At 34.9% G+C, this 13,519-nt stretch overlaps 1 protein-coding gene across 1 annotated transcript in view; it reads left to right on the top strand.

Annotated features, from left to right (window-relative positions):
* PGAP5 (Per1-like protein PGAP5) overlaps positions 1-13,519 on the top strand; it is a 53,771-nt gene that overhangs the window by 263 nt on the left and 39,989 nt on the right. The window contains exons 2-3 of the mRNA XM_081743660.1: positions 8,202-8,330; positions 9,968-10,110. Of these exons, the coding sequence (XP_081599786.1) occupies positions 8,202-8,330; positions 9,968-10,110 (272 nt within the window). The remainder of the gene's footprint in view (positions 1-8,201; positions 8,331-9,967; positions 10,111-13,519) is intronic.

The following is a 13,519-nucleotide window of genomic DNA, read 5'->3' as shown; positions in this document are numbered from 1 at the left end:
CTTTTAAGATTCAGAAATATACTGTCCTTGTACTTCAAATTAAATCATTGTTTTGAGTAAACAGCATATTTCGTGCTGCTAGGGATTTTTTTTTTGTATACAACAACCTACCCAAATTTATAGAATTACTTTGAAAGGATCCGTAACATCAGCTGTGTCCGGATAAAGAGCAGTTACTATACAGATGCATAATTATCATAAGTCCGGTAAAAGATACACATCCCAGTGGAAATTATAAAACGACTTCCCCCGTGCAATCATACCTAATAGAAGTGCACAGTAGACATTGTAGTAATGCAATTTTACAAGCTGTCGTCTAATTTTTAAGATAACTTTTTTGGTTTTGAATATTACTATAATATATTCTGTACAGTGATATTTTCTTGGCTTCTGCGAAGATATTCGTGTACAGATTGGTAAGAAACCTAGAAAATGATGTCATAACGATTACTCATGCAAAAGCACACGACAACCTGTGCAGGTGGTCACTACATGTAATAATTTTATCTTGTTCAAGGCAGGGCGAAGCTGGTGGGCGCCAGCAGTGCCTCGAAGCCAACAGGCGCGAAGCGACAGTGGGTATCCGCGTAAAGTAAGATTTTCTTAGAAACTAAAATCTCTACTCATATTAGAACTTATGAGATTTATTCGTGCTTTTGCGTGTTCACTTTGCGTAACATCGGCGAAATTAATCAAATAATCTCACTTCGAGAAATTAATGTTATAAATTCGTCATATTTATTGCACATACGGTAACAGGTCTTTCATTAGAGCATATTCGAAACGAAATGCGTGGAAAGTGTTGACAGAATTACGGAGAGTTTTGACAGTATTTTGCAGCATTTTTATAACCTTTGTTGGTCGTTCAGTAGAAGAGCGCTCACCTCTGGTGCCGCAAGAAATGTCAGTGATCGGTTCTTGGCTATGTGAGTTTGCCGTGAACAACATCGTGTCCGTGTATTTTCTCGGGATTCTTTGTTGCCTCCGGTTCATTCCACGTCAATTCAACCAAAATTTTGAGGAAATTTAACCCACTATCTCAGATTTGGATGAAATTTGGCAGTGCCATAAAACTTTTTATGCTGATTACAAGTGTATAAATGCTATTGCAATAGCGTCAGTGGTTCAGAAGTTATTGCATTTCAAAAATGAGAAGAAAATCTATTTTTAACAGTCGCGACACGATATTTCCCCGTTATGGAAGAACACTAAAATAATTATATTTCGGTTTGTATCAATGCCAGAAACATGATTCTTTCTTTATTCAGATTGTCTTTAAGTTGTTTACCATTAAAAACATGAAAACCTTCCTTAGAGCTGATAGAAAATTTATAAAATCATTTGAAATGTAACATTTTAAGAAAAAAACTAGAACGCCATTTTGTAAAATTCAAAATTCATTTCTCAAAATCCCCATCACGGATTTCAATGAATTTGTTTTTGTTTGAAAGCTTATTACATCTAGTTTCACATATACAAAAATTGTGATAGGCCATCCAAGCACTGAGGTTCAAGGTTCAAGGTATTTTCCTTCCTTCTCTCTGGAAGTTTGGTTCCTGAAAATAATTTTTTAAAAATCGTGAGAAAAAAAACATGTACTCTCTTTTTTCATTTAACATTTTCCATTTTCTTTTTCCACCAAAATTCAAGAAGTTCTTTGTTTTTTTCCATTTCTTTGTCACTTAGTTCCTTTCCATTTACATTAAAGCCTAGCCTCCAAGCTAATATAACCAAATTCCCATCCTTTTTCATGTCATCGTTCCATTTCCATGTTCCCCTTATTTTTATGGTTTCTTCACATTTTAACAATAAGTGTTCTAATGTTTCATCTTCTTTAAAACATAGTTGACATAGTTAAAACATAGTTCGTTCACTTCTTCAAATTTTTTCAATCTTACTCCTGTTTCAAGGCTCCCTGACTTGGCTTTGAAAAGTAAAATGCTCCGTAAATCATTGTCCATATAATTTATTTTCTGATGACGCTTTTTATATGTGTATATTCCTTTCAAACTGCTCTTCTTGACTACTTCTTCATACCACTTTTCCTGTGCCTTCTCTTTAATTGTTTTTTCGGTGATTTTTTTCCCAATTTTTATAATTCTCTTCTCTGTGCCAGCGGGTAGTTTGGTCATATTTTCTTTCTAATTTCGTAACTCTCCTAAACCATTTTGTGTTCTCCCCTTTTCTCATATGTTTAGTGGCTTCATGCACAACTTTTACTAATCTTGTTTCTTCCATAAGTTTTAATCTTCCAAGATATTTTATTTTACTCATAACCTCTCTTTTTTCAAAATCACTCCATCCCATCTCTCCTCTTATTGTTACATTTGCACTTAATTTATTTGCTACTAGGGCAAACCTTCCTATTCGATTTTGTGTTTGTTGTAAAATATTCCTGGTTTTATCCGTTTTAAAGTTATTACTTCATTTGCATATGTTAGCGCCGGTACTGCTACTTGTTTCCATAGTATTCTTGACACCTCATATCTGTTGTATGACCACATTGCTTTATTTTTTATAATTGCTGTATATTTTTGTAGTTTATTTTTTCAGTTTTTTCTCGTGTTCAAGTAAGTATTGTTCTCCTTCTTCAAATGTAATTCCTATAAAATCTATTTTTTCAGTCCTGTTTATTATTATGTTTCCTGCTTGTATATTTTGATCCTCTATGTCTCCACTAAAAACCATGAACTTGCTTTTTTCTTCATTTATTTTTAAACCAATTTCTTCTCCTTTTCTAACTACTGTTTCTAACATTTCCTTAATGTCTTCAATATTATTACTCATCAAAGCTACATCGTCTGCAAAAAGAGTGCCAGGGATTTTTCTTACTTTTTCTTTTCCTTGCAATCTTAATTCTATCCCTCTGTTTGTTTTGATCAATGCTTCTTCCACTTCGTACATGTATATCAGGAATAGAACTGGTGATAGAGAACATCCTTGTTTCAAACCTTTGTTACTGTCTGTCCATTTTGATTTAATGTTTCCCATTTCATATCTGTATTTGTTATCCTCATATAGTTCCTTAAGGAGCATAATAAATTTCTTTGATATTGCTAAGTTTTCCATTACTTTCCATAATATCTTCCTCTTGACTGTATCCTACGCCTTTACAATATCAATAAATGCTACTATGAAATCTTCTTTTCTTTCTCTGCATATTTCTATCAGTTGTGTTACAATGTAGATGTTATCTGTTGTTCTATCAGTCCTGAATCCATTTTGAAACTCGCTTAATATTTTGTTTTTCTATAGCCAGTTCATTAGTCTGTCTCGTAGAATAATTGTGAAGAACTTATATACGCAGCTGGTAATAGCTATTGGTCTATAATTTTTTATGTCATGTTTATCTTTTCCTTTTCCTTTATATATTAGCTTAATCTTTGTTTGCTTCCAACTTGGAGGAATGGTTCTTGATTCAAGTATATTACTCATAATATCCTTTAAACTTTCCAAAGATTTATTATCTAGGTTTATTAACATCTCATTTGACACACACTGAGGAGATATCCCAGCCAGTGTTGCCAACTCAAATATTTCATTTCATTTTTTCAAGTTTGATACTTTGTACGCTGCTTAAATATGGATATTTTGACTTCCAAATTTTGGCACACAAACAAAAAGCTCTTGAAACCTTTGACGCGAAATCATGAAAGTGTCTTCAGTCATATCTGATGTCAGGAATACATCAAATTATTAACTAATAGTTTCCTTCTTACGACTACTGAACCACTGACTCAAGAAAGTTAACATAATCTTCAAAATGAGGTATTAGTAATTGTACTAAAATAGTTAACGTGGAAGTTGTGAAACATTGTTAAAACAAAATACAATTAATGGAAAATGAGGGCGATTCGAAGAGGATTTTCACGTTCAGAGCCGAAGCTATTCTACAATATGAAGACCCTTTAGAAAGGGTGAACTCCAACTAAAAAATGTTAAGGAAGAAACTGTCAGTCAAGCTGGTTAGTCACACAGAACTATTACTTAGTGCAATGAAGACTTCCTATTTGATTGAATTTCAATTCACTCTACAATGTTATTATTACCATACAAAAAATACACTCAAATAGAAATTTTCTAAGCTAATAAAAAATGGTAGGATGGAAAAAGAAAGATTAGTATACACCTTAAAATAATTCCCTTATAATTACTATTAATATTAGTTTAACTGTAATGAAAATAAAAAATGTAAGAAAATGAAAACGTAAAGCAAAAACTGAATGTAAACCATAAGAAAATAATAAATCAAATACACATAATTTAGAAGTGTGGCTTTCAACGTTTTGATATTCGCGAAACAGAAAATAATAAGGAAAAAATTGCGAAATAAACATTTTCCAATAATTTTCATACGATTTAACATATCCACCCCAAAATTGGTATAAGTACTCTTCGGTATCCTAGCAACACGTCTGTGAGCATTACCACTCCTCCAAAGCAATCCAGTTGTCAGGGTTGCCAACCAATTTCAGGGCTGCCTGTCACAGCGTTAGATGTATCTGTGCCACATTTTGCAGTAACCTTATTACATCTATTTTCACTATACACAAATTGTGATGGGCCATCCAAGCACGGAGGAGAAATAGAGAGTTTCGAAAATGTATAGGTGAGAGAAAAAGTACAATAATCTGAACACTAAATGGGCATTAGCGTTTTTAAATGTTAATCAGAATAAGTACCAAAGAAGCAAATATAATAAAGCCTGATAGTATTATAGGCCTACATGTTATGGCACATAAAATAAATATTCGGTTTTGCTGTAATTAGATATTAACATCAGGTGCTTTTTGTAAAGTTTCCCACATTGAAGTAACTACTTGCAGAGACTTTGGAGATAACTGGTATGTTCTGCCAGTAGCAGTTGTTATATCCACTTTACATAAGATGTGAGTAAACGGAACACAACAGGAATCATTTTCAGCCCAATAAAATTAGGGAGATAGACCATGGAGAAGTAGAAAATTTACAGATACATCACCTTCATCACTATTCATTAACTAAAATCTTCATCCAAAGTTGTACGCTTCGCTCCAATCTTAATGGACCAGTTTTTTTTTTTTTTTTTTTTTCAAAACAATGCATTGCACGTGTTCCCGGAATAGTTTCTGCACTCAGAAATCTTTGTTGAAGTCTAGCATGAACAACAGCCATTTCTTCTTTATACACAAAGAAAAACATGGTGTTAATGTTGTTTTCTTCACAGAAATGAAACATAAGGGCACATGTATTTATTTGATTAGATAATGGTCTCTGAAGGCTTGCTTTTGTCACAACCCGGTTAAAAGCCCCACCAATTCCATCCCATGGGGACTTTCCAAGGCTGGTAGCAAAAAAAAAAGACCATTTTGCCACCATACCATGGAAATCACTTGCGTGGAAGTAAAGATTTAAGAAAGAAGGCTTTGTAGTTTTTATGTTGGGCTCCACACTCATCAGTGAAATATTCTACTTTTGTTACGCGAGGGAAATTTTGTTTTAATTGCCAGTTTCTGTGTTTGAAAGACTGTTGGTACGTCATGTTCCGTATCATCTGAAAGAATGCAGTAACTTTTGTGTTGAATAGTCATAATAAGTTGGGGGAATCACATTGAGATACAATAGTTTCCTTAATTCTAACAATAGCTATACTACATTAGAACAGCAGCATAAGACTTTACTTGTTATAGATATACTACCTGATACTCCCTCTGTTATGCGAGATAAGCAATATTTGGAAGATCTTCAAATACATTCACTAACTCTGACTTTCGGAAAGATTTAAAGTGTTGAACCATGTAGTATTTTTTTCTAGTGTCATGGACATTTTCAAAGAAAGAAAGAAAAAGATGAATTTCGCGTTTGTTTAGAAATGACAGCAGAGTGAATATACGAAATTAGTAGTTCAGTAAATAGGGGTAATTGGTCCACACGATTTCGTATATTTGTAATGTCGCACGTAATAATGCAAAGTGTGGGCACAGATACGTCTAACGCTGTGAGAAGCAACCCTGAAATTGGTTGGCAAACCTGATAACTGGGTTGCTTGCGAGAAGTGGTAATGCTTACAGGCGTATATCCAGGACACCGAAGAGTACTTATACCAATATTTTTGGGGAGGGGGTATGTTAAATCGTATGGAAGTTATTGAAAAAAATATTTCTCAATCAGTTGGCAACACTGACTGGGATATTTCCTCAGTACTTGGATGGCCCATCACAATTTTTGTATAGTGAAAATAGATGTAATAAGGTTACTACAAATGTGGCACAGATACATCTAACGCTGTGACAGGCAGCCCTGAAATTGGTTGGCAACCCTGACAACTAGGTTGCTTGGGAGGAGTGGTAATGCTCACAGACGCATTGCTAGGATACCGAAGAGTACCTATACCAATTTTGGATTGGATATGTTAAATCATATGGAAGTTATTGGAAAATGTTTATTTCGCAATCAGTTGGCAACACTGGCTGAGATATCTCCTCAGTGCTCGGATGGCCCATCACAATTTTTGTATATGTGAAACTAGATGTAATAAGCTTTCAAACAAAAACAAATTCATTGCAATGCTTGATGGGGATTTTGAGAAATGCATTTTGAAGTTTACAAAATGGCGTTCTAGTTTTTTTCTCAAAATGTTACCTTTCAAATGACTTTATAAATTTTCTATCAACTCTAGCAAAGTTTTCATGTTTCTGGCATTAATAGGAACCGAAATATGATCGTTTTAGTGTTTTTCCATAACGGGGAAATATCGTGTGGCGACTGTTAAAAATGGATTTTCTTCTCATTTTTGAAATGCAATAACTTCAGAACCACTGACGCTACTGCAATAAAATTTACACACTTGTAATCAGCATGAAAAGTTTTATAACACTACCAAATTTCAGATCTGAGGTAGTGGGTTAAAAGGCTTGGTTGAACTGACGTGGAATGACCTCTCCCGTATTTTGATTTCACCAATTCGTTCATAATCCTGAAATACCTGTCCTTTGGAGAATATTATGGAATCGGTTTATGGAAAGATTTGAATTGTATATATATATATATATATATATATATATATATATATATATATGTATATATTTAAACCCTTTTCCCCCTTGTAATACTCGTCTCAATTAAAGTTTAATTATAAAATCTCTTTCAGTTTTTGTTATAATTTTTGAAGCCCGTATTTTCTTAGGATACACATTTTAATCAAAAGAATGTAATAAAACATTGCTCAGGATAGGTACTAATTATGATCCAAACTTCATTTCAGATGTTTCTCCCGTTTTCCCGTGATATAATCACAAAAAATAGGTGATAAATGAAAATATGTATTTCGAGGTGTAACCACTACCACACATTATTTCATTCACAATTTAAACATAACTTTCTTACAAGGTTGTCTAATTCTTTATTATAAATTAACGAGAAATGTTACAGTTTCGGAAGTATATCACTTCCTTCCTCAGACTACTATTCCCACTGAAATCATAGATAACATAACATAATTTGTTATCTCGACCAATCAAGAATCATTTCTTTTTTCAATTTTTCATTAAAATTCAAAATATATGCCCATTGTTGTGACAATTTTAAACTCTTAACAGAAATAATACATTGTTAATCAATCTTTATATTTCTTTTAACATATATTAACTAAATTAAATACTAATTAACTATCTAAACATTGAAATTTTCTACCTAATATTGAATACTAAATTTTCTACCTGAATATTGATTACTAATTAACAACGTGAATATTGAAAAACATATAAATATTTTTTTTTAACCCTATATTGTTCTTATATTCTACTTTTCTTCTTTCTTCCCTTTTCAAAATATCCTCCCATTCTTCATTAATATTCAAACCACTATTCAAGTTCATAGCTTTAACGTACACTTCTTTTATCCTCTTCGCTTCTTTCCACTTCCTAACCAGTTGTCTCCCTTCATATTCCAATATTTTCGCTCCTTCCTAGTTTACTTCGTGACCTGTTTCTTCTACGTGCTTGTAAATGGCATTCGTGTCGTTAATTTATAATAAAGAATTAGACAGCCTTGTAAGAAAGTTATGTTTAATTTGTGTTTAAGATGGACACAAGGCCTTTTTATAAAAATTATCTCATTAAGTTATTGCTTTCATGACATATGATATCACTCATTTTTAAAGTACGATAACAGATTAAATGAAATATTTCTTTAATTTTTTTTTCCATTCTTGTGTTTTTCAGATGGGTAAAAAGATTCCAAGATATTCTAAATTTGGATTGAGTTCGAGTTACTTTGGAAAACTAATTATTGCCATTCTGGCGCTTTTGATCTACTGTGAATATTTAATATATTACGTGGTTTTAATTCAGGTAAGTTACTGTTTGAGATCTAATTCTCATATAGCCTATATAATTTGATGTAGACTTTTTTCTTTATAAAGTTTAAAATTGTTTTTGCAAATGTGCATTTGAAATTTAACAGTTTTCATACTGTGTATTTGATACTTAGAAGTCACGCTATTGTGTTTTTTAAAATATTGTATACTTCAAGTAATATAATACTTTAAGAGAGCTGAATGATTCAAGAACTACCTAAAGAAAAACTATGATAAGTGTTGGGGAGCTTATAGTAACAAAGAGGAAACAACAGGAAAACTTATGTAAAAGGCCTTATATAACTTGAGATGCCATTTTATGTACAGCTATGGTATCTTTTAATTTTACTATAAATAATTTATTTATTTTGTAAAATGTGAATTAAAGTGCATGTTTAATGTTGTCAAACTCTAAAGCAATTATTATTATTAGCTTAATGTCCGACGATTATGCACCAAGGCTAAGGGAGATTGTGATGATGAGATGTATGAGAACGATGGAACAACGAAGGTGGGAGAAAACAGGAGAACCCCGAGAAAACTCATTGCACGCGGTGTTTGTTCACTATTATTATTATACATAGCCCATTGGCGGGAGCTGAATGAAACCAGGGATCACAGGTGAGCGCTGTACAGTGAGCCACCACGGCCTGTACTTCACTCGTGTGGGTTATGTAATCTGCACTTCGACACAGCAATGAAGATAAAATATGTTGGAAATACTTTCTCTAATCATTAATTTCTCGAGCTCAAAGAAAAGATTCAAGTAAATATACGTAACAGACAAACTAAGAAAAGCATTCACTTGATGTAGAAAAGTGAACTTGCATAACATAATTAATAATTATATTCGAATGCGTCGGATTTCTTGTTTTCCTGCTAGAAAAAATAATGGCATCAGAGAAGGGATAGAAAAACAAGAATACAGAAGTTGGTATTTGACAATTTCTATAACTGATAATTGCGTATTTAGGTAGATGTCTGTTTGTATCCAGGTAGCTGTTTTCTTTCAAATATAGAGAGTTCTTAGTTGGTTCTTTTTTTCTTTTTATTTAACTAATCATCTCAATTGTTACACAGAGCTCCTCCGTGGCTAAGCGGTTGGCGTACGCGCCTTTGGCGTGGAAGACCCGGGTTCGATTCCCGATGGGAGCTCATGTGGTTCGGATTCCACGTTAAAGAGTAGGCCCACGTCTCATATAGCTGCTGAACGGAACGTTAAACTCAAAATCAACTCAACTCAATTGTTACACATTGCTGATCATGTTTAAGTTAAACACAAAAACACACTGAGCAAGGCTATGAGATAATAATATAAAGCACGCAATCACGTAACAGTTTTAACACAATAACTGTGTCTTCATCAGTTTTCCACCCTTTCTGGCTGCTTGGGAGTTGGTCATCTCTTATATACTTCTCGGAGATTGACTTTTAATTAGGCTCCGCCTCTTCATTAAGAAGAAGCACTTGTGTTTTTATGTTATTATCACATAGCCTTGCTCAGTGTGTTGTTGTGTTTTATTTGACAATATGAAAACAAGGCCTGATAGAATAGTTATGTGTAAGTTGTGCAAATTAATTGTATGGTTTATATCATAGCATAAATAAATATTTTTCCCCCTTTATTATAAGTGTTGGTGGCCAAAATTAGATCCGAGTCATGCGGACAAGACAATTCCTGTCAAAGGAGAGTATCGGCCTGTGAAAGCCTTGTTTTTGGCAGACACACACCTTCTTGGTTCAAGAAATGGTCATTGGTTTGATAAACTCAGAAGGTAATAGTACAGTTTTTGTCCTAATAATAAGGTTTGTGTAAAATGCTATAATTCTTACTGAATTATTTGTAGACTCTCATTAGTATAGCATTTTTTTTCAATGACTTCTGTTTTTTGTATTATTATTATTTAACGTCGATTTCATTAGAAGAAGATAATACAAATGATTTTTAGAAGAGGATCATACTAGACAATGTAGTCGGAAAGATCTAAATAATTACCGTGGTTTTTGGACATTTTCGATTCATCGTCCCATCTAAACGGAAGTTCCAGTTCCACAAGTGAATAAACGGCGTTTATTTATTTGTTTTTCAGAATGTCTCCATTGTGTTTTACTTTCTCGTTATGTAGAATAATGCTTTAGTTCGGTCACAGTTCACTTTTAATACTTACAGTTCCAAAAGTCGCGATATGAGAAAAGTACAAATATATGCAATAGTAACATTATGATCTCGCATTGTGTTAGTTGAGTTATAAAGGTAACCAAGAAAGTTCTGTCGCTTTTTGTAGAGGTTTGTGTTCAATTGGCCCTCACACCGTGAGTTGAATGCGAATGGAGATAAGGCGAAGGTCAGTTGTTGGTATGGGTATATCCAACATAATACGAGGTTTTGGCATTTCAGTTACACCGTGAACTAAGAACAGAGTGAACATGGGACCTCCACAGAGCGTCATAAAGATGTGTATGCTGTACGAGTAAAAACAGGTCAAATGCCGCTGCAGCGGGACGGAATATATGCAACGCCATTGGTGAGGGTGTCATGACTACGCGGACAGTGCAGCGGTGGTTTAACAAGTTTAAGGACGGTGACGAAACACTCGAAGGTGCACCACGTGCCGGAAGACCAACACATGTACAACATGAAGATCTTCAGGGAGCAATTAAGGTGGACAGAGGCCAGACATGTGACGAACTGAGACTACAATTCAGTGTGAGTGGAGAAAACATTTGGCAGCACCTCCATCAACTTGGGAAGCACTACAAGTTGGGTCGATGTATCCCATATGATTTGTCTCCGGGCCAGAAGGCAACGCGAACAGACACCTATGTTTCTTTGCTGTCTCGTCTGAGGAAGGAGCCATTTCTGGACAGGGTGTTGACATATGATGAGAAATGGGTCCTGTACGAAGCTCCACGGTACCATCATCATTGGTTAGCATCCCATGAACCGATTCTAGAAAAACCGAAACCAGCACTGCACCAGAAGAAGGACCTCCTGTGTATTTGGTAGACTGCTCGCGACATCGTGCATGGGGAACTGCTACCAGCTGGTCAGAGCATCATTGTAACTGTGTATTGGGTAGCAGTTTGAGCCGTGTTCAAGAAAAACTCAAAACTATGGGGCAAGCACTTCTGAATCGCAAAGGAGTCCTCCTGTTACTGGATAACGGTAAGCCCCACGTGACTAGAATGACTCGGGACTGCATTCTGCAAGTTGGATGGGAAACACTATTGCATCAGCTATACACTCTAGACATTGCACCGTCCATTAATCATCTGTTCCATTCCTTGGACAATCATCTTAGAGGTCACCACTTCAAATCCCTAGTAGAGGTGCAAAATGTACTTGATATCTTCTTCGCTTCACGGCCCACCAAGTTCTACCGCGATGGGATCCATGGCCTGTCAGAGCATTGGCAGAAGGTCGCCGATGCTAATGGGGCCTATTTTTAATCTTCTAGGTGCGTCTTAGGTGACATATCGATGTTTGAAGATGAAGGGTGAAAAATCGACAGAACTTTCTTGGTTGCCTTTATATTTAGCTTCTTCTATCTTTTAGTTGTCCAAGTAGAGTTTCTGTCGCAGCTAAACAGTAAACAGTTTCTACAAAACAGACCGTAATACTTAACACGTACAGTAAGCTAATTATATCTTTCGTAATGGTATTTTGAAAATGGTGAGTAATATTCTTTTGTTTCTGGATTAAATTTGCCCATGTTGGCATTGGTCTTCCATTAGAAATAATTTTCTTCGAATATTTTTCGGATAAACAGTATTTCTAACAAATACACGAGAGAGAGGTTGGAGGTGATGTAAAATGAGAGATCCCTTTCAGTTTCAAGGAGCCCAATTGTTGGTGGTGGTCAATTAGTGCAAGAGTATCTAAGGTAGCCAATGTGTTAGGTGGATCACAAAGAATTGTTTCCAAGGTGATTGACGGCCCACAAAACACATGACAGAACAACTTTTACGAAGAGTAATATCGGCCAGAAGAGAAGCCTCAGTAGCAGAGATCGCTGCCAAGATCAAATGTGGCAGAATTAATTGTAAAACTTAATCAGCACTTGGAAGGCTAATTGCGATAGTCACAGTCCGATGCAAGTTATGGAACTTGAAAATCCGTAGTCAGGTGTTAGTTCTCAAATCCGCCACCAACGCTTAAGCACGAAAAATGACGCCAAATGGACCGTCAATAATTGGAAACGTGTAATATGATGGGATGAATCCTCTTTCACGTTATTTTTCACAACATGTCGTGTTTGTGTATGGCGGAAGCCCATAGAAACTTACGCTCCGAAATATCTCCTGCATGCATGCTGCTCACTCATGACGTGGATGCATACCATACAGTCATAGTTGCAACTCTGATTAACTGTGGTCTGCAATTTTCTAGTGTTTCTTGGGTTTGTGATCACGCTCACGGGACACATTGCTGCCAGTGAGTATTCGATCATTTTAAGTAATCACATGCATCCTGTGATCCAGATGTTTGTGGCGAATGACACAATTTTCCAAGATGTTGCGCCAGTTGATACTGATGGAACTTCTTGGATGGGACATGGTTTTATGAACATCGGGATGAACTGCAACACCACCCTTGACCAACCCAATCTTCAGGGTTCTACATTATTGAACATCGTTGGTCAATTCTGGAGCTCAGACTCCGGAGCAGGTATCCTCTTCCATTCTCATTGACGGAACCGAGTACTCTACTGCATGGAGATAGAATATTATTTCTTTGGAAACTATTCATGGCTCATATAGTTGCATTTCACGAGAAATCAGAGCTGTTCTTCAGATTAACCGTGGTATCACAATGTATTAATCAGGAAAGTACTTTTTCTTCCAATATTTTCATAACGATTCGAATTTTTAAATTTGATCTTGGTAATTGTACAACAACCTAAATTAAATTTCCTGCATTTAAGAATGAACTTCATTGTACAGGCAATGTGAGAAGCATAACAGAATGTTGATTAAATCAGTCATTGACATAAACAAACTAGGTCTTTTAGTTTCAAAGATACCTCCGTTTATATAATCATGTTTATGAAAAAAAAATTGAAAAAAGATTTTTTGTTTTATGCGAGGATCGTTCAAGTCAATCCGGGACTTAAAAAAAAAAGATCATTATTTAATGTGTTAATTGTTCCTAACGACAGATTACACACACTTGCAATTTCACGA

The sequence above is a fragment of the Thermobia domestica genome, chromosome 2, assembly GCF_964235325.1.
Source record: "Thermobia domestica chromosome 2, izTheDome1.hap1.1, whole genome shotgun sequence".
NCBI classification, from domain to species: domain Eukaryota; kingdom Metazoa; phylum Arthropoda; class Insecta; order Zygentoma; family Lepismatidae; genus Thermobia; species Thermobia domestica.
The sequence above is the reverse complement of the archived record's forward strand: the minus strand, read 5'-3'. Positions and strand labels throughout refer to the sequence as shown.